This window comes from Hemiscyllium ocellatum, chromosome 12, assembly GCF_020745735.1.
Source record: "Hemiscyllium ocellatum isolate sHemOce1 chromosome 12, sHemOce1.pat.X.cur, whole genome shotgun sequence".
NCBI lineage: Eukaryota > Metazoa > Chordata > Chondrichthyes > Orectolobiformes > Hemiscylliidae > Hemiscyllium > Hemiscyllium ocellatum.
Genome location: NC_083412.1, coordinates 9,861,114 through 9,884,772, shown reverse-complemented (window position 1 = coordinate 9,884,772; position 23,659 = coordinate 9,861,114). Strand labels below are relative to the sequence as shown.

General features: G+C 49.7%; 1 protein-coding gene across 4 annotated transcripts; it reads right to left on the bottom strand.

Annotated features, from left to right (window-relative positions):
* Positions 1 to 11,724: 11,724 nt before the first annotated feature.
* On the bottom strand, positions 11,725 to 22,647 carry LOC132820929 (NACHT, LRR and PYD domains-containing protein 3-like). 4 transcript variants are annotated; one of them, XM_060833302.1, is made up of 7 exons: positions 22,589 to 22,647; positions 22,072 to 22,133; positions 21,159 to 21,251; positions 15,323 to 17,042; positions 13,323 to 13,409; positions 13,024 to 13,191; positions 11,725 to 12,877 (listed from the first exon to the last, which is right to left on the bottom strand). In XM_060833302.1, exons 3-7 carry the CDS (start codon positions 21,217 to 21,219, stop codon positions 12,796 to 12,798), a joined length of 2,118 nt encoding a protein of 705 aa, XP_060689285.1. In that variant the 5' UTR covers positions 21,220 to 21,251; positions 22,072 to 22,133; positions 22,589 to 22,647; the 3' UTR covers positions 11,725 to 12,795. The 4 variants fall into 4 exon arrangements, with proteins under 4 accessions (XP_060689285.1, XP_060689288.1, XP_060689286.1 ...); XM_060833305.1 differs by having other exon boundaries at positions 22,606 to 22,624; XM_060833303.1 differs by having other exon boundaries at positions 22,545 to 22,620.
* Positions 22,648 to 23,659: the final 1,012 nt, after the last annotated feature.

Below are 23,659 nucleotides of genomic sequence, written 5' to 3'. Positions count from 1 at the left end.
TGGGTATGTAGTTAAGGTCGGGGAAGGGTGTGGAGGCAGGATGAGGAGGTGGGTGTGGAGGTGGGGTCGGGGGTTGAGTGTGGAGTTAGGTTAAGGGGTGGTTGTGTAGGTAGGGTCAGGGGAGTGTGTGGAGGCAGGATCAGGGAGTGGTTGTGGGGGCGGGGTCAGGAGGGGTTGTGTAGGTGGGTTCAGGAGGTGGGTGTGGAGGTGCGGTCAGGGGCTGGTTGTGGAGGTGGGGTCGGGGGTGGGTGTGGAGGTGGGGTCTGGGTGTGGCTGTGGAGGTGGGGTTAGGGGGAGGATGTCGAGGTGGGGTCAGGTGGTGCATGTGGAGGTCGGGTCAGGGAGTGGTTGTGGGGGTGCGGTCAGGAGGTGGTTGTGGAGTTGGAGTTGATGGAGGTGAGGAGGGGGTCAGGGATCAGGGGGAGGATGTGGAGTTGTGGTCAGGGGTTGGGTGTGGATATTCGGTCAGGGGGTGGATGTGGAGGTCGGATCAGGGAGTGTTTGTGGGGGTGGGATCAGGGGATGGTTGCAGAGGTGGAGTCAGGAGGTGGGTATGGAGGTGGGGTCAGGGGTTGGCGTGGAGGTGGGGTCAGGGGGCGGGTGTGAAGGTGGGGTCAGGGGGTGGGTGTGGGGGTGGGGTCAGGGGATGGGTGTGGTAGTGGGAATGGGGGTGGGTGTGTATGTAGGGTCAGGGGTGGTTGCAGGGTGGGGTCAGGTGGTGGTTGTGGAGGTGGGGTCAGGGGGCGTGCGTGGAGGTGGGAAGAGGGGGTGGGTGTTGAGGTGGGGTCAGGGGTGGTATGGGGGCGGGGTAAGGTGTTGGTTGCAGAGGTGGGGTCAGGGGGTGGTTGTGGAGGTGGGGTCAGTGGGATAGTGTGGAATTGGGGTCAAGGGGAGACTGTGTAGGTGGGGTCAGGGGTTGGATGTGTAGGTGGGGTCAGGAGGTGGAGGTGGATGTGGGGTCAGGGGGTGCGTGTGTAGGTGGGGTCAGGAGATTGGTGTGGAGGTGGGGTCAGGGTGTTGGTGTGGGTGTGGGGTCAGAATGTTTGTTTAGGTATGTTCAGCGGGTGGTTGTGGAGGTGGGGTCGGGGAGGATGTGTGTGTAGGGTCGGGGGCGGTTGTGGAGGTGGGGTGACAGGGCGGATGTGGGGGCGGGGTCAGGGGTTGGTTGCAGAGGTGGGGTCAGGGGGTGGATGTGGATGTGGAGGTGGGGTCAGGGGTTGGGTGTGGATGTTTGGTCAGCAGGAGGATGTGGAGGTCAGGTCAGGGAGTGTTTGGGGGTGTGGGGACAGGGGATGGTTGTAGAGGTGGGGTCAGGGGGTGGATGTGGAAGTGGGTTCAGGGGGTGGATGTGGAGGTGGGGTCATGGGGTGTGGATGTGGAGGTTGGATCAGGGAGTGGTCATGGGGGTGGGCTCAGGAGGTGGTTGTGGATTCAGGGTCGGGGAGGGTGAGGAGGTGGGGTCAGGGGATGGTTGTCGTGGTGGGTTCAGGGGGAGGTTGAAGCCCTGATGAAGGGCTTATGCTCGAAACGTCGAATTCTCTATTCCTGAGATGCTGCCTAACCTGCTGTGCTTTGACCAGCAACACATTTGCAGCTGTGATCTCCAGCATCTGCAGACCTCATTTTTTACTCTTCAGGGGGAGGTTGTGGGGCAGGGTCAGGGGGAGGTTATGGAGGCTGGGTCAGAGGGTGGATGTGGAGGTGGCGTCAGGTGGTGGATGTGGAAGTCGAGTCAGGGAACGCTTATGGGGGTGGGGACAGGGGATGTTGTAGAGTTGGGGTTGGGGGAGGGTATGGAGATGGGGTCATGGGATGGGTGTGAAGGTGGGGTCAGAGGTGTTCATACGGTGGAGTCAGGTGGTGGTTGTGGAGGTGGGGTCGGGGATGGGTGTGGAGGTGGGGTCAGGGGGCGGGTGTGGAGGTTGGAAGAGGGGGTGGGTGTTGAGGTGGGGTCAGGGGGTGGGGTCAGGTGTTGGTTGTGGAGGTAGGGTCAGGGGGTGGTTGTGGAGGTGGGGTTAGTGGGATGGTGTGGAATTGGGGTCAAGGGGAGACTGTGGAGGTGCGGTTAGGAGGTGGAGGTGGATGTGGGGTCAGGGGGTCAGTGTGAAGGTGGGGTCAGGGGGTGTGTGCGTAGGTGGGGTCAGGAGGTTGGTGTGGAGGTTGGTCAGGGTGTTGGTGTGGGGGTGGGGTCAGGGGTGTTTGTTTAGGTATGTTCAGCGGATGGTGTGGAGGTGGGTGTGGAGGTGGGGTCAGGGGGCGGGTGTTGAGGTGGGGTCAGGGGGTGGTTGTGTGGGCGGGGTCGGTGGTTGGTTGTGGAGGAGGGGTCTGGGTGTGACTGTGGAGGTGGGGTCAGGGGAGGATGTGGAGGTGGGGTCAGGGGGTGTATGTGGAGGTCAGGTGAGGGAGTGGTTGTGGGGGTGCGGTCAGGAGATGGTTGTGGAGTTGGAGTTGATGGAGGTAAGGAGGGGGTCAGGGGGAGGTTGTGGTGGTGGGGTCAGGGGGAGGTTGTGGGGGCGGGGTCAGGGGGAGGATGTGGAGTTGTGGTCAGGGGTTGGGTGTGGATATTCGGTCAGGGGATGGATGTGAAGGTGGGGTCAGGAGGTGGATGTGGAGGTCGGATCAGGGAGTGTTTGTGGGGGTGGGATCAGGGGATGGGTGGAGAGGTGGAGTCAGGAGGTGGGTATGGAGGTGGGGTCAGGGGTTGGTGTGGAAGTGGGGTCAGGGGGCGGGTGTGAAGGTGGGGTCAGGGGGTGGGTGTGGGGGTGGGGTCAGAGGATGGTTGTGGTAGTGGGAAGAGTGGGTGAGTGTGTATGTAGGGTCAGGGGTGGTTGCAGGGTGGGGTCAGGGGGCGTGTGTGGAGGTGGGAAGAGGGGGTGGATGTTGAGGTGGGGTCAGGTATTGTTTGCATAGGTGGGGTCAGTGGGATGGTGTGGAATTGGGGTCAAGGGAGACTGTGTAGGTTGGGTCAGGGGTTGGGTGTGTAGGTGGGGTCAGGAGGTGGAGGTGGATGTGCGGTCAGGGGGTCGGTGTGAAGGTGGGGTCTGGGGATGCATGTGTAGGTGGGGTCAGGAGGTTGGTGTGGAGGTGGGGTCAGGGTGTTGGCGTGGGGTGGGGTCAGAATGTGTGTTTAGGTATGTTCGGTGGGTGGTTGTGGAGGTGGAGTCAGGGGTTGGGTGTGGATGTTCGGTCAGCGGGTGGATGTGGAGGTGGGGTTGGGGGTTGATGTGGAGGTCAGGTCAGGGAATGTTTGTGGGGGTGGGGACAGGGGATGGTTTTAGAGGTGGGGTCAGGAGGTGGATGTGGAGGTGGGTTCAGGGGATGATTGTGGAGGTGGGGTCATGGGGTGTGGATGCGGAGGTTGGATCAGGGAGTGGTCATGGGGGTGGGCTCAGGTGGTGGTTTTCGATTTGGGGTCGGGGAGGGTGAGGAGGTGGGGTCAGGGGATGGTTGTCGTGGTGGCTTCAAGGGGAGGTTATGGAGGCTGGATCAGAGGGCGGATGTGGAGGTGGGGTCAGGTGGTGGATGTAGAGGTGGCGTCAGATGGTGGATGTGGAGGTCGAGTCAGGGAACGCTTATGGGGGTGGGGACAGGGGATGATGTAGAGTTGGGGTCGGGAGTGGTTGCAGGGTGGGGTCAGGGGGCGTGTGTGGAGGTGTGGAGGTGGGAAGAGGGGGTGGGTGTTGAGGTGAGGTCAGGGGTGGTATGGGGCGGGGTCAGGTATTGGTTGCAGAGGTGGGGTCAGGGGATGGTTGTGGAGGTGGGGTCAGTGGGATGGTGTGGAATTGGGGTCAAGGGGAGACTGTGTAGGTGGGGTCAGGGGTTGGGTGTGTAGGTGGGGTCAGGAGGTGGAGGTGGATGTGGGGTCAGGGGGTCGGTGTGAAGGTGGGGTCAGGGGATGCATGTATAGGTGGGGTCAGGAGGTTGGTGTGGAGGTGGGGTCAGGGTGTTGGCGTGGGGTGGAGTCAGAATGTTTGTTTAGGTATGTTCAGCGGGTGGTTGTGGAGGTGGGGTCAGGGGTTGGGTGTGGATGTTCGGTCAGCGGGTGGATGTGGAGGTGGGGTTGGGGGTTGATGTGGAGGTCAGGTCAGGGAATGTTTGTGGGGGTGGGGACAGGGGATGGTTGTAGAGGTGGGGTCAGGAGGTGGTTGTGGAGGTGGGGTCAGGGGTGAGTGTGGGGGTGGGGTCAGGTGGTGGATGTGGAGGTGGTGTCAGGTGGTGGATGTGGAGGTTGAGTCAGGGAATGCTTATGGGAGTGGGGACAGGGGATGTTGCAGAGTTGGGGTCGGGGGAGGGTATGGAGATGGGGTCATGGGATGGGTGTGAAGGTGGGGTCAGAGGTGTTCATACGGTGGAGTCAGGTGGTGGCTGTGGAGGTGGGGTCGGGGGTGGGTGTGGAGGTGGGGTCAGGGGGAGATTGTGGGGCGGGGTCAGGTGGAGGTTGTGGGGTCTGGGTCAGGGGGTGGATGTGGAGGTGGGGTTGTGGGTGGATGTGAAGGTTAGGTCAGGGAGTGTTTGTGGGGGTGGGGACAGGGGATGGTTGTAGAGGTGGGGTCAGGAGGTGGTTGTGGATGTGGAGGTGGGGGTCAGGGGTTGGGTGTGGATATTCGGTCAGGGGGTGGATGTGGAGGTGGGGTTGGGGGTGGATGTGGAGGTCAGGTCAGGGAGTGTTTATTGGGGTGGGGACAGGGGATAGTTGTAGAGGTGGGGTCAGGAGGTGGTTGTGGAGGTGGGGTCAGGGGGCAGGTGTGAAGGTGGGATCAGCGGGTGGGTGTTGGGGTGGGGTCAGGTGATGGCTGTAGTGGTGGGGACAGATGTGTATGTAGGGTCAGGCGTGGTTGTAGGGTGGGGTCAGGTGGTGGTTGTGGAGGTGGGGTCAGGGGGCGGGTGTGGAGGTGGGGTCAGGGGGTAGGTGTTGAAGTGGGGTCAGGGGGTGGTTGTGGGGGTGGGGTCAGGTGTTGGTTGCGGAGGTGGGGTCAGGGGGTGGTTGTGGAGATGGGGTCAGTGGGATGGTGGTGGAGATGGGGTCAGTGGGATGGGGTGGAATTGGGGTCAAGGGGAGACTGTGGGGTCAAGGGGATGGGTGTGTAGGTGGGGTCCGGAGGTGGAGGTGGATGTGGGGTCAGGGGGTCGGTGTGAAGGTGGGTCAGGGGGTGTGTGCGTAGGTGGGGTCAGGAGGTTGGTGTGGAGGTGTGGTCAGGGTGTTGGCGTGGGGGTGGGGTCAGGGGTGTTTGTTTAGGTATGTTCAGCGGATGGTGTGGAGGTGGGTGTGGAGGTGGGGTCTGGGTTTGGCTGTGGAGATGGGGTCAAGGGGTGGGTGTGGAGGTGTGTTCAGGGGGTGGGTGTGGAAGTGGGATCAGGGGGTGGATGTGGAGGTGGGATCATGTGGTGTGGATGTGGACGTTGGATCAGAGAGTGGTTGTGGATTTAGGGTCGGGGGAGGTTGAGGAGGTGTGGTCAGGGGATGGTTGTCGTGGTGGATTCAGGAGGAGGTTGTGGGGGCGGGGTCAGGGGATGGATGAGGAGGTGGGGTCAGGGGTTGGTGTGGATGTTCGGTCGGGGTTGGTTGTGAAGGTGGGGTTGGGGGTGGATGTGGAGGTCAGGTCAGGGAGTGTTTGTGGGGGTGGGGACAAGGGATGGTTGTAGAGGTGGGGTCAGGAGGTGGTTGTGGAGTTGGGGTCTTGGGAGGGTGTGGAGGTGGGGTCAGGGAGTGGGTCTGAAGGTGGGGTCAGGGAGTGTTTGTGGGGGTGGGGTCAGGGGGTGGTTGTGGACGTGGGATCGGGGAAGTGTGTGGAATTGGGGTCAAGGGGACTCTGTGGAGGTGGGGTCAGGGGGTGGGTGTGTAGGTGGGGTCAGGAGGTAGGTGTGGAGACGGGGTCTGGAGGTGGGGTCGGGGGTGTGTATGTAGATGGGGTCAGGAGGTGGGTGTGGATGTGGGTTCAGGGGGTGGGTATGAAGGTGCAATCAGGGGGTGGTTGTGGACGTGGGGTCAGGGGGTGGTTGTGGAGGTGGGATCAGGGGTTGTTTGTAGAGGTGGGGTCAGGCGGTGGCTGTGAATGTGGGGCCAGAGGGTGGGTGTGTTGGTGGGGTCAGGGTGTGGGTGTGAAGGGGGTGTCAGGGGGTGGGTGTGGAGGTGGGGTCATCGGGTGGTTGTAGAAATGGGGTCAGGGAGTGGTTGTGGAGGTGGGGTCAGGGTGGGGGTGTGAAGGTGGTGTCAGGGGGTGGGTGTGGAAGTGGGGTCATCGGGTGGTTGTAGAGGCGGGGTCAGGGGGTGGTTGTAGAAATGGGGTCAGGGGTGGTTATGGAGGTGGGGTCAGGGGGGTGGTTGTGGAGGTAGGGTCAGGGGGAGGGTGTGGAGGTGGGAGGGGGTGGTTGTGGAGGTGGGGTCGGGGGTGGATGTGGAGGTGGGGTATGGAGGTGGGTGTGGAGGTGCAGTCAGGGAGTGGTTGTGGAGGTGTCGGGGGTGGGTATGGAGGTGGGGTCAGGGGAGGTTATGGAGGTGGGGTCAAGGGGAGGGTGTGGAGGTGGGGTCGGGAGGTGGGTGTGGAGGTGGGGTTTGGAGGTGGGTGTGCGGTCAGGGGGTGGTTGTGGAGGTGGGGTCGGGGTTGGGTATGGAGGTGGGGTCTGGGGAGGTTGTGGAGGTGGGGTCAAGGTGAGGGTGTGGAGGTGAGGTTTGGAGGTGGGTGTGGGGGTGTGGTCAGGGGGTGGTTGTGGAGTTGGGGTCGGGGGTGGTTGTGGAGTTGCGGTCGGGGGGTGGGTATGGAGGTGCAGTCATGGGGTGGGTTTGGAGGTGGAGTCGGGGGTGGGTGTGGAGGTAGTGGGTATGGAGGTGGGGTCAGGGGGAGGTTGTGCGGGTGGGGTCTGGGGATTGGTGTGGGAGCGGCTTCAGGGAGGGTGTGGGGCTGGGGTCAGGGAAGGGTGTGGGGTCACGGGTGGGTGTGGGGACAGGGTCAGAGGTTGGGTGTGGAGGTGGTGGTGATTGGCTGGTTCCTGCATAGCCTAGAGAGAATCCCTCAGTGGTCCCACCGTGCCTATGGGATCTTGCTGTGCCAGCCAGATCACAGAGACTCTTTAGGTCTGGCCCCGGGTGTGAAACCTTGCGAGAGAGGGAGGGGGTATAGTACACAGATGGAGATGAAGAAGGGCTTTTTTGTCCTGGGTGAGTGATAATGGAGGGACAGTCAGGGGCAGAAGGGAACACTGCTTTTATGTGGAGAATAACACAATATTAGGTGGAAACGTTGAGGCGGTGGGGGAGGGGGGGGTGGTTGGGCACCAATGGATGGGGAATAAATGGTGTCCCAGCCAGCTCCACTGTTCAATCGATCAAACAGCGGACTGTGCCTTTTGGACTCAGGGCCATTGATTCACTTCCACCGATGAGCAGTTAATTAATGGCACAGTCTCTCTCTGTTCAAGTGAATACAACAGATGGTGCCTGTTAAACAAGAGATGATATGTGGTCTCTGAAAGTACACCTTCCCCTCGACGTGCGACTCTATTGAGCAACCAACACTCGAAAATTGGCAGCTTCACAGAGACCTTCATTTTGTCAGCAGCAGTTGGAGTGGGAGGAGCAGGATTGCTGGGTAAGTGAGGTTTTATATTGGGGTGGTTGCTTTACCCGAAACACTCTTCGGGTAGTGTCTCCCACCCATCCTCTTCTACTAACTAAAAATAAGGTTCTGTGCGCTAGATTGGTAAGGTGACTAGTTTCTTTATTTTTTAAAGGTTTTCAGTCATCTTGTTGGGAGTTTAGAACAGTGGGATTGGAGGTTAGGGCAGCTAAATGTTCCTCCTGCAGAATGTGGGAGGTAAGGGTCACCACTTGTGTCCCTGTTGACTACATCTGCGGGAAGTGCACCCAACTCCAGCTCCTTGAAAACCATGTTAGGGAACTGGAGCTGGAGTTGAATGAACTTCGGATCATTCAGGAGGCAGAGGGGGTTATTGAGAGGAATTACAGGGTGGTAGTCACACCTCAGGTACAAGAAAAATGCAGATGGGTTACAGTCAGGGGACGGAAAGGGAACTGGCAGGCAGTGCAGGGATCCCCTGTGTCCGTTCCCCTCAATAACAAGCATACCGTTTTGGATACTGTTGGGAAGGGAGCAACTTGCCAGGGGTAAGCCATAGGGTACAGGTCTCTGGCACAGAGTCTGTCCCTGTTGCTCAGAAAGGAAGGAGGGAGAGGAGCAGAGCATGAGTCACTGGGGACTCCATAGTTTGGGGGACAGATAGGAGGTTCTGTGTGAATGAGAGAGATTCATGGTTGGTGTGTTGCCTCCCAGGTACCAGGTTCATGATGTCTTTTTTGGGATCGTTGAGGGGGAGCAGTCCCAAGTCATGGTCCACATGGACACCAACGACATAGGTAGGAAGAGAGATGGGGATTTGAGGCAGATATTCAGGGAGCTAGGAAGGAAGTTTAGAGCGAGAGCAAACAGAGTTGTTATCTCTGGTTTGTTACCTGTGCCACGTGCTAGTGAGGCGAGGAATAGAGAGAGAGAGAGAGAGAGAGGAGTTCAATACGTGGCTACAGGGATAGTGCAGTATGGAGGGTTTTGGATACTTGAATACTTGGGGTTCATTCTGCAGTAGGTGGGACCTCTACAAACAGGATCGTCTTCACCTGAACCAGAGGGGTACAAATATCCTGGGGGGGACACTTGCTAAGGCTATTGGGGTGGGTTTTAACTAATTCAGCAAGAGGATGGGAACCTAAATTGTAGTTCGACTATTCGGGAAGTAGAGAGTAGTGACGTCAGAACTGAGATTTCAAGATTGCAAGAGGGTAGCAGCAAGTAAGAAGGTGGTTTGAAATGTGTCTACTTCAACGCCAGGAGCATCCAGAATTAGGTGAATGAACGTGCAACATGGATAAGTATCTGGGATTTCGATGTGGTGGCCATTTCAAATACATGGGTAGAACAGGGACAGGAATGGTTGTTGCAGGTTCTGAGATTTAGATGTTTCAGGAAGAACAGAGAAGATGGTAAAAAAGGGGAAGGTGTGGCACTGTTAGTCAAGGGCAGTATTACAGTGGCAGAAAGGGCATTTGAGGACTTGTCTACTGAGCTAGTATGGGCTGAGGTTAGAAACAGGAGAGGTCACCTGTTGGGAGTTTTCTATAGGCCTCCGAATAGTTCCAGAGATGTAGAGGAAAGGACAGCAAAGATGATTCTCAATAGGAGTGAGAGAGACAGGGTAGTTGTTACAGGGACTTTTTAACTTCCCAAATATTGACTGGGAATACTATAGTTCAAGTAGTTTAGATGGGTCAGTTTTTGCCCAACGTGTGCAAGAGGGTTTCCTGACACAGAATGTAGACAGGCCATCAAGGGGCAAGGTCACATTAGATTCGGTACTGGGTAATGAACCTGGCCAGGTGTTAGATTTGGAGGTAGGTGATAGTGACCACAATTCGGTTATGTTTACTTTTGTGATGGAAAGGGATAAGTATATACTGCAGGGCAAGATTATAGGTGGGGGAAAGGCAATTACAATGGGATTAGGTAAGATTTAGGATGCATAGGATGGGGAAGGAAACTGCAGGGGATGGGCACAATTGAAATGTGGAACTTACTCAAGGAACAGCTATTGCGTGTCCTTGATAAGTATGCAGCTGTCAGGCAGGGAGGAAGTGGTCAGGCATGTGCTATGATTTTGTAAGGGAGTTGAATCTCTGGTCAAGATGAAAAAGGCGGGTTATGTTAGGATGAGAAGTGAAGGCTCAGTAAGGGAGCTTGAGAGTTACGAGTTCACCAGGAAAGACCTAAAGAGAGAGCTAAGAACAGCCAGCTGGAGACATGAGAAGTCACTGGTGGATAGGATCAAGGAAAGCCCTAAGGCTTTCTATAGGTATATCAGGAACAAAAGATTGACTGGAGTAAGATTAGGGCCAATCAAGGATGGTAGTGGGAAGTTGTGTGTGGAGTCAGAGTGATAGGGGAAGTACTAAATGAATATTTTTCAACAGTGTTCACACTGGAAAAAACAATGTTGTCGTGGAGAATATTGAGGTACAGGCTACTAGACTAGATGGGATTTAGGAAGAGGTGTTAGCAATTCTGGAAAGTGTAAAAATAGATAAGTCTCCTGAGCTGGATGGAATTTATCCCAGGATTCTCTGGGAAGCCAGCAAGGAGATTGCAGAACCTTTGGCTTTGATCTTTATATCGACATTGTCTATAGGAATAGTGCCAGAAGACTGGAGGATAGCAAATGTTGTTCCCTTGTTCAAGGAGGGGAGTAGAGACAACCCTGGAAATTTTTGACCAGCAAGCCTTACTTCATTGTGGGTAAAGTGTTGGGAAAGGTTATAAGAGATAGCATTTATAACCATCTGGAAAGGGATAATTTGATTATGGACAGTCAACACGGTTTTGTGAAGGGTAGGTTGTGCCTCACAAACTTTATTGAATTCTTTGAGACAGTGCCCAAACAGGTGGATGAGGGTAAAGTGGTTGATGTGGTGCATATGGATTTCAGTAAGGCATTTGATAAGGTTACCCATGGTAGGCTATTGCACAAAATACAGCAGCGAGGGATTGAGGGTGATTTAGTGGTTTTGATCAGAAGTTGGCTAGCTGAAAGATGACAGAGGGTGGCGGTTGATGGGAAATGTTTATCCTGGAGTTCAGCTACTAGTTGGGTATCGCAAGGATCGGTTTTGGGTCCACTGTTGTTTGTCATTTTCATAAATAACCTGAATGACAGCATAAAAGGATGGGTTAGTAAATTTGCGGATGACACAAAGGTCAGTTCAGTTGCAGATAGTGATGAAAGATGTTGCAGGTTACAGAGAGACATAGATAAGCTGCAGAGTTGGGCTGAGAGGTGGCAAATGGAGGTTAATGTGAAAAGTGGGAGGTGATTCACTTTGGAAGGACTAACAGAAATGCAGGGTACTGGGCTAATAGTAAGATTCCTGGTAGTCTAGATGAGCAGAAAGATCGAGGTATCCATGTACATGGATCCTTGAAAATTGATACCCCGGTTGAGTTGTCAAGGAGGCATACGGTATGTTAGCTTTTGTTGGGAGAGGGATTGAGTTTCGGAGCCATGAGGTCATGCTGCAGCTGTACAAAACTCTGGTGCGGACGCACTTGGAGTATTGCGTACAGTTCTGGTCACCACATTATAGGAAGGATTAAGAAGCTTTAGAAAGGGTTCAGAGGAGATTTGCTCGGATGTTGCCTGGTATGGAGGGAAGGTCTTATGAGGAAAGGCTGAGGGACTTGAGGCTGTTTTCGTTAGAGAGAAGAAGATTGAGAGGTGATTTAATTGAGACATATAAGATAATCAATGGGTTAGATGGGTGGACAGTGACAGCCATTTTGCTTGGATAGTGATGGCTAGCACAAGGGGACATAGCTTTAAATTGAGGGTGATAGTTATAGGACAGATGTCTATAACTATCTGTCTATATGTCTATAACTGAGTTTCTTTAATCAGAGAGTAGTAGGGGCATGGAATACCCTGCCTGTAACAGTGATAGACTTGCCAACTTTAAGGGCATTTAAATGGTCATTGGATAAACATATGGACAAGAATGGGATGGTGTAGGTTAGATGGGCTGCAGATTGGGTTCACAGGTTAGCAAAACATTGAGGGCTGAAGGGCCTGTACTGTGCTGTCATTTCTGTGTTCTATAAATCATTCAAATTCTTTTTTATATTTCAAGAATTACTTTATCCATAAAAAAATCTTTGTACATATAGTCACAAATGCAGTTCAGCTTTATACAATAGCATTTCAAGGAAAAAAAATAAACATTTGGAGTTTGATTCTATTCAAACAAACCAAAGACCTCTTACACATACAAGACTATTTACATGGATTTGAGTCACTAGGTGAGTGTCTGAAAACTGAACGGACCCCCATTTTACTTCAGCAGAAACACCTCAGTTTTTCCCCACTGTGTCTTGGGTAAAAATAACACCTTTATACCTAGGTGACAAGCTTCTTTACTGTCCATTCCCCAGCTGTGGATGTTATTGGTAAGACCATTGTAACTGTCATAGAGTCAGAGTCCTACAGCACAGAGGCATGCCTTTTAGCCTAAACTGGTCCATGCTGACCACAATGTCTGTCCACACTAACCCCATTTCCCTGCACTTGGCCCACATCCTTCCAATCCTTTCCTATCCACCTATTTGTCCAAATGCCTTTTAAATGTTGTCAATGTACTCACCTGAAGCATTTCCGCTGGCAGCTCATTCCATATACGCACCTCCCTCTGTGAAAAAAGATTGCCCCTCAGGTTCCCTTTTATTCTTTCCCCTCTAACCTTAAACCAATGCTGTCTAGTCCTCGATTCCCCAACCCTGGGAAAGAGACTGAGTGCATTCATCATATCCATGCCTCTCATGATCGTATGCACCTCTATAAAAAGGTACCGTCCTCAGTCTCCTACACTGTACAAAAAAAGGTCCTAGCTTGTTCAACCTCTCCCCGTAACTCAGTCTGTTCAGTCCAGGCAACATTCTCATAATGTTTTTTCTGCTCTCTTTCCAGTTTAATAACATGCTCAACTTAACAGTTTAATGTCAGCTGAAATTGCCCAAAATGTTCTCAGTCTGTCTACTTGAATCGTTGATGTAACTTTCTGATACATTGTGGGAAACGGTAGGATAACTCCGAGGCACTGAACGTAGGACTCACTCACACCCTGACCGAGCTCAAACTGGAAGCTGGGAAACAGCGAATAAGGTTTCAACCCCAAGTACAGCCATTTCAAGGGAGGGACGAGAATGTCGCTGTGATGAAAGGAGTGATGTTTATTAATGGAAATGTTTACACTGTAACTTTCAGCCCAGGTCTCATATCCTGCAATGACTTCAGTTGTCCGGGTGACGCGAAGGAGTTCTCAACCAGCCTAAAATTATTGAAACAGATTGAGCAATGTAACTAATAGGGAGTGAAGTTCTTATTTCAAAAAGCAATTAAATAACTTTCACCAACAAATCTGACAAAGACATTAAAATGCTGTTTTGTGTACGAACCATTCAGACAGACACTCACCAGATTTGCTTCAGATTCCTGCACTTCTGTAAGAGTTGGCAGAGAGTGGGGACAGATTTGCATGTGAAGGAGTTTGATCCCAGGTTCAGATACATAAGTGACTGGTTTACACTGATGACAGAGAGGAGATCTTCAGCGCAACAATCTGTTAGACCAACAGCCCAAAGACTGTGGGTCAGAGAGCCCGAAAGCAAAATAACAAGAGTCCGGATTAATTTCATTTTAATCAATACTGATAACAATGTGCACTGTTCAACATTCACATCTTTACGTACACAAATTCACATTTTAGTACTTACTCAATTTTCTGTATTTTACAGTCCGGTTTCCCGAGAGCCAGAGACAGTTGTTTTACTCCTGAATGTCCAAGTTTATTGCCCCGCAGTCTAAACAGAAACATATAGAGGGCGAGAAACAAGCTGAATCAAATCAGGATCGGATTTTTATTCTTAGATGTCCCAGAACTGCTGAAAAACCCCAGCAAATTGAATATTCAAAGTTTCTCCAATTGACAATGCATTGCACCCTTGTCCCACTCTACATACACTTGGATCAGTCAGCAGATGTGCTTGTTCAATAAATTGCCATCTGTGTCAAGCCTTTCGGTGTCCCTCCACCAGGTTTCATTCTGAACATCAGAATCAATCTGTGGGCAGCCACTGATACACCTGGTCATGTTTGGGGAACATGGGTCACTACTACAGGCTCTTTAGCTCAGGAATTGTGGAGAAAGGCATGATTTCCCACCAGTTAAATAACAGAGCTTGTGTTTTAGTGCAGCTGATGTAAACTCCATCCCTCAAACTTTCGGATCAATATTCTGAATGTTAAAAATTCTTAAATGTTACTTCATTATTTCCTTATAAATAGAGTATTTTGAGTTGATTCTCTATTAAATCGGGCCTGTATTTATTTTGGCTGGCTTGACAGTTGGAGGAATTTTTGGAGCTGCCCCCTAGAGCAAAGACACACACACACACACAACCCGTGGATTATTCGAAATTCCTCGATTCATTGCTCTGGGTTTACTCAGGAGCCCCAACTGGTGTATTTCTGCACGACATCAAGAATAACTAATAAACTATCATCCCATCACCTTTTCTCTCAGATAATATTGGTTTCCAAGTTAATTAAAGAATTGACTGACATCACAAGCAAGGCACCCACTTTCAACATTTTGTGACAAAGCAGCAGTAATCCCAAGCAAAATGTCTTTTAGTCACCTGTATTTGCTGTCATTGATACAGTGTGCTAAGCTAATACCACTCTGAGGGGCAGGCTAAGTTCCCTCAGTTGTAGATCACTATCCTGCAGTTGCTCTTTGCTTCCTGTCACTGAATATTTAGTGTTCGTGCTCCAATCCATATTTCATAGTTGGAGGAATTTCAGACAGAGATAGACAGCAGAACTGTGGTCCTGAATCTTTCAAACAGCTCCAAAAGGTCAGTGATTTACTGCAGCGCTCGAAATTCTCAAAAACCGACTCCACTACCCATTTCTTCTGGGAGTTTCCAATCCCAGATTCCGAAGAAATGTGCAGTGCAGTCTCCGTCAGGGAACAATGGTGGGGCAGAGGTAGGAGGAGATACACACCTCTCCTCAACTTGGCAGATGCTAAGTTGGTAAATTTAAAGGCCCAGTCTTTGACTGCTAGTGAATAGGTGAGTGAATAGGGAGGTAGGAGAACATGGGTGAGGTGGACCAGGTAGCTGAGTGGAAAGTCAGATCAGGAGGCTGGTTTGAATGTTGGATCAGGCGTGAAGGGCTAGGTCTCAGTCAGACTGTTTGAAGAGAGGGGATGGTCAGCAATAATTAGGGGCTACTGGTTAACCTGGTCTTAACATCTCCAGGGCAACTACCCAGCAAAGAACTATCCAAAACCTCTGACCCTAGATGAGATATCTGTAAAGAGTCCAGCTGGGGAATTGCTATTTTAAGACTTTCCAGGCAATTTCTATGAAAGTCCGTACATTAGGACCTTGGTAGAACAGCATCACACATCTTTGATGACCTAGACACTACTATTTGGCCCATGACTAATTTCAGTTTAATTATCAGATCCTTTAAATGACATATGTTGACTAATCCCACACAAACAGTGAAATCCTTTGTTCAGAAGATCCAAGTTTAAATTTTCAGTTCTTGAACTAAAAACTGGTCATCTTATTATCAGTTATATTGATTTTGGATGTATTTCTGTGCATTATGTGAATCATTTGTTTCCTTTCCATCTGGAGAAATGGCACAATCTGTGACCGTTCGCCAATTTGTTGAGTGGTTAGAGATAAGGAAGAATTACCTCACCACCTGACACTTGTGAAGACTAGGTATCAGTTGCTGAAGGCCTGCATACTCAATGCTGCAGAACTGCAAATCAAGTTCCTGTATTAAATCACATAGTCCAATGAGGTGTGCCAGGACTGCACAATCAACTGGTTTCAGGACCAGCCCACGGAACGTAAGGATTTCTGCAGAACCGAGTATGATCTGAGTCAGTGCTGTATTCCGAGTCTCAAACAAGTAGTGCAACATATTCTTTTTGTCATTTGGACTTGCTGTGTTTTCAATCCGACTTTTAACTTTCTGCTGCACCCACTCAATCACTCGACAGGTTGTTGGATGGGGAAACCAACCCAGAAAACGCTGCAGGGGTTTAGCTGCCGGTGGAGAGGAGAGACCAGCAACAAAACGCAGAAATATATCAAATCGACCGTCTTCCTCACTAAGACTCCGGATATCCTCAGGATCTGCAGACAGGAAATGAGCAAGTGCAGCTAAAAACTCTTGGATGGTGAGATGTGGGAAGGTGTAAACCACACTCTGGACTGAAACATCTCTCTCCAAACGTTCCATCAGGAACCCAGACAGGAACTGGGACGGTTGTAGATTGTACTGGATCAAATCACCACTTCGAAACTCAATCTTCTTCTCAGACACTCCAGTGAAGGCCATCTCACCAAGCTTCAGCAACACGTCACGGGGATCTTCAATCTCTCGGCCATGGTGTTCGAGAATGTTATAAATATAGTAGGAATACAGTTGGGTGACGGTCTTGGGAACTTGTTGCTGTTTCCTGTCCTTTTCTGTGAAAAAGGGACCCAGTGCCAGACCGAGAATCCAGCAGAACGAAGGGTTGTAACACATGGTGTACAGGATCTCATTCTCTTCTATGTGCTTAAAAACAGCTGCTGCCACTTCCTGATCATCAAAAAACTTGTTGAAATATTCCTTCTGTGCATCTCCACTAAATCCCAGGATTTCCACCCAGATGTCGATCTCAGCCTTTCCCAATAAATGTAACTCAATGGGACGAGTGGTTACCAACACTGAACATCCTGGGAGCAACTTGTGCTGGATTAAACTGTACACAATGTCAGCCACATCACACCAACATTCAGGATCTGTGCACATGAACGGAGGTTCTGTATTTCCCTGATTGTCAGAAAAATCAATTTTGCCCTTGAATTCATCCAAACCATCGAATATAAACAGCAATCCCTCAGGGTTTTTCCAGATTTCTCCCAGAACATCCCCAAAGTAAGGATACTGACTCTGTATCAGCTTCCTCAGGTTTATTCTCTCGTTAATAGTGTTCAAATCCCGGAAGTTAAAACTGAAAACAAATTGAAATTGAGGGTATATTTTCTCCATGGCCCAGTCATAAACAATCTTTTGCACCATTGTTGTTTTCCCAACCCCTGAGGCTCCAATCATTACCACCATAATCCCAGATGTGGAATTTCTTTGGGAGAAACTGCTCTGGAACAACTGCTCAGTCTGTAGTTTTTCCAGTTCTCTCTGGACATGTTTCTCTCTGCATTCCTCATGGTCTCGGCCTCGTGCCAGCAGTTCATGTTCTACAACTGTCCGATCTCGTCCATGAGAGATGAGCGTTAACTCAGTGTACTGATCAACAAGCTGGAAAATCTTCACCCTCTCCTTTATTACAATTGTGTTCACTTTCAGTTTCTCAGTTTGGACCCAGAGAAACTCCTTGTGTTTCTGCTGAACACCCTCAACTGGAACAGAGAGAGAAAGCCGTTCTCAATGTTAGATGTACTGTCACTATAATAATTTCTCAACACCATTTCATGATTTAGTATTTACTATTGAATAAATTGTTGCAGATATTGTTTACAACTTCTGTCAACTTGCATGCAGCAACTGAATCTGATGACACCAGGTTATAGTCCAATAGATTGATTTGAAATCACAACCTTCCAAAGCGCTGCTCCTTTGCCAGGAAGGACTGCGATTTCAAATAAACCTGTTGGACTATAATGTGGTGACATGTGACTTCTCTTTTCTCTGGAGATTAGAAGGGATAACCAAAATAAAAAGCGTGTTGCGCCTGGCTGCAGCACCTCAAGAAGGATTCTGGGTAAGCCAAGATGGAGGACAGGAAAAGAAATTGTGTCTGTCACAGCTACCCCTTTTTTGAGATACTTTAGATGTTGGAGCTGACTTCCTCAAATTCCAGGAGCAGCAATTACTGTTTTAGAAGCTGTTGCACTAATTTGGAACTTTAGGGGAAAAAAGATCAAAACAACGGTACTTTAGAAGGAGGAAGACAGACAAAGGCAGCGACCACGTGGTCGGAAAAAGAAACCTACAGTGCTGTGTGACACAGCAGTGAATCTGCATAGTTATTGCCTTTGCTGTTTAAGTTCAAGTACCTCTGGACATCGGAGTGCATCTAGGAAAAAATACCAAACAGCAGAATTCACAGCTGACCTTAGAGGAACCTGTTTGGGAGAGCCCACAGCACAGGAACAGATAAGTGCATAGTCTTTTACCTTGCTATAAATCTACAAGACTGAGTAGAGTGGGGTCTTTCTTTCTTTCTTGATTATATCTATTATTGAGATCTGTCTCAGTTAAATTTTAAAAATATAAACCATAAATTACTAAGTGTTAGGTTAGCCTGGAGCAGTGTTTTGAGAGCTGTAAGACTGGGCTATTTTCTGGGTCTGTAGATTGTGAAACAAAGATGGCCTTTGTGAAACAAAGAGTGATGTGCTCTTCCTGTTGGATGTGGGAGATTAGGGAGAGTTTCCATGTTACTGATGATTATGTCTGCAGGAAGTGTGTCTGGTTATGAATCCTATCGAATCATATGGATTGGTTGGAACGGCAGTTCGAGGCAATACGGATTTTACAGGAACTGGGGATGTGATGGATGGCAGTTACAGGAAGGGGGAAAAGCTAAAGATACAATTAACTCCAAGAAAGGGAAAAGGGGTGGGCAGGTGGTGCAGGAGTCCCCTGGGGCTATCCCCATCTCAAACAAGTGTGCTGTTTTGGAAAATATAGAGGATGATGGACTCTCAATGGAATGTAGCATGAACAGCCAAATTATTGGTATCGAGACTAACTCTAATATAATGAGAGTTCCAAGCGATCGATTGTGATAGGGGTCTCTAGTCAGAGGCACAGACAGATGTTTCTTCGGACAGCAGCGAGAATCAGAATGATGTGTTGCCCTCCCTGATGCCAGGATCAAGAATATCTTGGAGAGGGTGCAGAATGTTCTCAAAGGGGAGTGGGACCAGCAGGAGGTCATTGTACACATTGGAACTAATAACATAGGAAGGGAAAGGGTGAGATTCTGAAGAGAAAATGAAGAAAGTTAGGCAGGAATTTAAAAAGGAGGTCTTCAAGGGTAGTAATATCTGGATTATTCCCGGTGCTACGAGCTAGTGAACGTAGAAATGGAAGGATAGAGCAGATGAATGCATGGCTGAGGAGCTGGTACAGGGGAGAAAGGTTCACATTTTTCAATCATTGGAATCTCTTCTGGGCTCGGAGTGACCTGTATAACAAGGAAGGATTGCACCGGAATTGGAAGGGGACTAATATATTGGCAGGCAGATTTGTTAGAGCTGCTTGAGAGGATTTAAACGAATAAGTGGGGGTGTGGAACCCAGGGAGATAGTGAGGAAAGAGATCAGTCTGAGACTGGTACAGTTGGGAAAAGGAGCAAGTAACAGTCAGGGCAGGGAGGGACAAAGCAGGAAACCAGGGAGGACTGATAAATGAAACTGCATTTATTTCAATGCAAGAGACCTAACTCTTTATTTAATCTTTTCATTCACAGATACTTACAGAAACTCTTGCTACCTGTATTACATTTTCACCCAGCTTCCTGTAATGCTCTAACTTATTTGTTCTGATTAACCTTTTAGTCATTCTCTGTTATGCTACATACGCTGATAAAGAATCGGGACTGCTGCATATCTTTCCTTGACATATCCTCCACTTGACCAATACAACCAAGCCCAAGGATCAAACCATGCTCAAAGCCTATCCACTACCTCCAAGGAACAATTATCTCCAAACTGCCTGGAGGAGTAACACTGAAAAAGTTTGACACCTGACAGGCCAAATCAGGTTCCCATTTTGCATCCCATCAATCTCCAACATTTACTCCCTTCACCACTAGCCAGTGGTCCGCCAACAAGAATCTCATCAAGGCTCCTTAGACCACACCTTCTAGACCTGCAACCTCTATCATCGTGAAGGACAAAGACATCAGAGACAAGGAACCACCTGCAAGATCCTCTCCAAGTCACACACCATGAAGACTCGGAGCCAGGTTGCTGTGCCTTCACTGGTGCTCAGTCAAATTAGCATTTGGCAACAGGAGCAGTCCTCATCAAGCAGTTGCTTTCTTTAGAGGTCAAAAATCATTGAATCATAGCATCCACAACAGTGTAGAAACAGGCCATTTGGCCCAACAAGTCCACACATACCCTCCAAAGAGTAGCATTCGCCTACCTCCACTACTCCACATTTACCCTTGACTAATGCACCAAGCCTCTGAACTGGAAGGTCAATTTAGCATGGCCAATTCACCTAACCCGCACGTCTTTGGACTGTGGGAGGAAACCAGAGCACCCGGAGGAAACCCACGCAGACACGGGGAGAACGTGCAAACTCCACACAGACAGACAGTCGCCCGAGGCTGGAATTGAGCTTGAGTCCCTGGCCCTGTGAGGCAGCAGTGCTTACCACTGAGCCGCCATGCAAAAAGATTAAGAAGATGGAGAAACACCAAGAGGAAGAGCTACTGAACACTTGAACAGACCATTGCCACAAACTACACAGATCAATACACTCTGCACCATCTAGCTGTCAGGTCTGAGATGGGTAAACCACATTCAACTGGCACAGATCATACATTTTTCCTCTCTATACATCATAACTAGACAGAAACTTTGTCATGAACATTAAAAGCTAACTTATAATAACTTGGAAATTCTCAATCAATTACTCTGCAACTCTGAACTTTCCTGCCTCCCACCATTCTCACTTCTATTCCAATGCTCCAGTCTCTACAACAATCAAGGTGCCCTCCCTCTCTCTGGTGACTCAGGAGGCCTACTCCACCATACTCACTGCTGTCCATCAACGTCTGTACATGGAGAGTGGCTCTCAATAACTCATTACCTTGCAGGCTCCACCTGCCCCTGCCCACCAAATGCCAGCTTCTTTCCTTCACCCACCTAGCTGGCATCCTGGCCCTTGCAATCTCCCCTTTCTCACCTCTCATGCCCTGCAGCTTCAACTGCTGCTGCTCCTAGTATCTAGGCCTCAGGCTGAATGATGTTAGTGAGGTTTAAGGAGGCTTGATACTTTTCCAATCTAAGGCTGTTCCTCTCCCACACTTGCTGCTGCTGCTATGCTCACTGGTGAGAAACAGCTCTGCCAGCAGGAGTATCTCTGTCCAGAACCTTCCACCTGTATTCGGAATGACTGTCACAGGCTGTTTAGGACACCGTGGGAACAGACTGATGAGTAAAAAATAATTTAGTCCTGGGCTCTAGTGGCACAGGGGGCAGTGTCTCTGCTTCTGGGTCACAAGGCCCATGTTTGAATGTCACCCCAGAATGTGATGGCCGCAGAGGCATGTTGTAGGATTTTCAAACAGGTTGATAAATCATGAATAAAACACCTTGGCAAGCCTCATTCTGGCCACTGGGTCACCAAATGGACAAGCCTATTCAACATGATCACTTTCTCCTCAAGCTGCTCAGCCCCTAGCCTGTTCCCACTTCCTACGTAAAGTTCTTGCTTGAGATCAGAAGCTTTTTCCAGGACAGAAATGCGATTTCAAAAGGATTCTATGAAAATACCTGTGTCCATTTCTACTCTTGAAGATATCAAATTTTCTCTCCTGTTCAAATCTTCAGCCATGGTGGTGTTACACCTTCCCAAATAATAATGCTCTGAAACAAAAAAAAATTGGAGTGTTTGTAAATATATGGCTTACTGGTAGAATAGATTGTAGATTGCGAGTGGGCGTGTCCTCGGCGTTCGGAGGTCACGTGGTCCTCTGATGCATGCGCAGAGGATGATCACGTGATGCTCCGAGATGCGGGCGCGGTCACATGGTCTCCCTGTTTCGCGCTCCGGAAGAGTGCCAGGAGGTCACGTGATCGGCTGTTTCGCGCCCCGGAAGTGTGCGAGTCTGCCGTTTCGTGCCCAAAAGGAGGCCTCGTGGTGCTCCTTTTCAGAAACAAAGGAGGGTCACGTGGGATCGGACATCCGGGAATGCGAGGCGGGAAATGGAGTCAGAGCAACAGCCAATTAGAAGACAATCTCACTTGAGTGATGGTATGATGTTTTCTATGGTATAAAAGACTGGGTCAGGGGAAGGAATATGTCTTTTGTTCTTTGTGAACTGACTTACTTAGTAGTTTGTCAGGGACAGAAAGATTTAGACCCAGAGCTCTGTATACTTTATCCACTTACTGATAGAATAAAACTAAAAGTGTAAGATTGAATATCTTCTCTTATTGCTTTATTTAAAGGGCACGCAGGACTGGGCTCCCACAGAAGAAAATAAATTGGTAGATTGAGCCTAAAGTCTAACATGCTTTTGAAAACATTACATTGCCCATTAAACCTTCCTCCATGTCAATGCAACTGCTGTTAGCTCTGGAATTGAACATTTCCCACTTGCCAGCATTTGGTCTATATCCTTCTAAACCTTTCCCATCCATGTACTTCTCTAAATGTCTTTTAAGTGTTGTAATTTGTACCCACCTCTACTGCATCCTCTGGCAGCTCATTCCATCCAGCGTGAAAAAGTTACACAACTTTAGCAGCTGTAACGAAATGACAGACATTAAACTACACATGAGGCATGTGATGGAGATTGGCTTCCCAAAGTCACACAGTGTCTGATCTCACTGGCTCCATCTGCACCTCCCTCCCCCCAGGGTCACACAGTGTCTGATCTCACTAGCTCCAACACCCCTCACCCCCAGGGTCACACAGTGTCTGATCTCACTAGCTCCAACACCCCTCACCCCCAGGGTCACACAGTGTCTGATCTCACTAGCTCCAACACCCCTCACCCCCAGGGTCACACAGTGTCTGATCTCACTGGCTCCAACACCTCCCTCCCCCAGGGTCACACAGTGTCTGATCTCACTGGCTCCACCTGCATCCCCAGTTGGATTACCCGGAACAATCTGTGCTTGTAGTAACATTTCAGTATGACTACATATCCTCACTATAATCGTCCACTAGCAGAAAGAACATCAATCCCATTTCGCACCATCTTCACAAACCAACCAGCAACTTCCCTCCGACTGCAGGAAACACCAGCTTCCGGATGTGCGAAATGGCTACATTGTTATGGGTGTGGCTTCGATCCTGGTCTGTCCGATTCGATCGCGAGGCTGTCAATTTTCCCGTTCTAGCCAATGGGAGGCTGGAGAGGACAGTCTACTGGAGTTCCTATGATCTGATTGGTCAGCTTTGCAGAGGAAGGGGGCGGGGATTGGTGTGAGTTTGGAATAAGGGAAGTGGAAAAAGTTCAGAAGAAGGGTCGCTGCATGGGCATGATGATACTTTTTAGCAATTTCTTACTTTTCTTCTGATTTCCACGGTCCACAGTTCCTTTCGTTGAGAATTTAGTGGAATCCAGAGAATGGTGGCGGGACCTAGAGAGAGAGAGAGAGAGAGAGAAGGACAAAGAGATTGACTTCGTAGTTAGAAAGTGGGAGATGGAGTCATGGAATTTCTTTTTACAGCCACAGAAAAGTGACCATTACCCAATCACATTTGTGCCAGTTATCTAATATTCGACTCTTCTTTAATCCCATTTTCCAGTACTTGACCTGTTGCTTTCTATGTTTAATCTCTAAATGTTTCTCAAATGGTTTAGATAGTTCACGCCTCTCTCCAACCCCCCCCCCCCACACACACACACTCTTTTCAGACAGTGAATCTCATGTTTCAGAATGAAATTCCAGTTGCCACAGCTCTGTAGTCTCAGGCTTTTGTCCCTGTTACTTACTACACTAATTTTCTTATAACCTGCAAACTTCTTGAATTGAATTTATTTATTGTCATGTGTACTGAGGCACAGTGAAAAGCTTTGTCTTGCGAGCAATACAAACAGATCACAGAGTTAAATAGCTTAGATAAGTAAATAATAGGGAATGAGCAGCAAACACAAAAGCACATGTACAGGCGAATGTTAAGAGTTTGTGAGTCCTTTTATTCTAACAACAGTAGGGTAGAAACTGTTAATGAAACCGGCTGGTGTGTGTGTGTTCAGGCTTTTGTACCTTCCCGATGGCACAGGCTGTAGAAAAACATTGCCAGGGTGGGAGGTATCTTT

Excerpts from the sequence above, each read along its gene's own strand:
- LOC132820929 (XM_060833302.1), bottom strand. The coding sequence starts at position 21,219 with ATGGCTGAAGATTTGAACAGGAGAGAAAATTTGATATCTTCAAGAGTA. Across the intron at positions 17,043-21,158 it reads AAGAGTAGAAATGGACACAG|TTGAGGGTGTTCAGCAGAAA; the intron begins GTATTTTCATAG and ends TCTCTGTTCCAG. Across the intron at positions 13,192-13,322 it reads TGTAAAATACAGAAAATTGA|TCTTTGGGCTGTTGGTCTAA; the intron begins GTAAGTACTAAA and ends TCTGACCCACAG.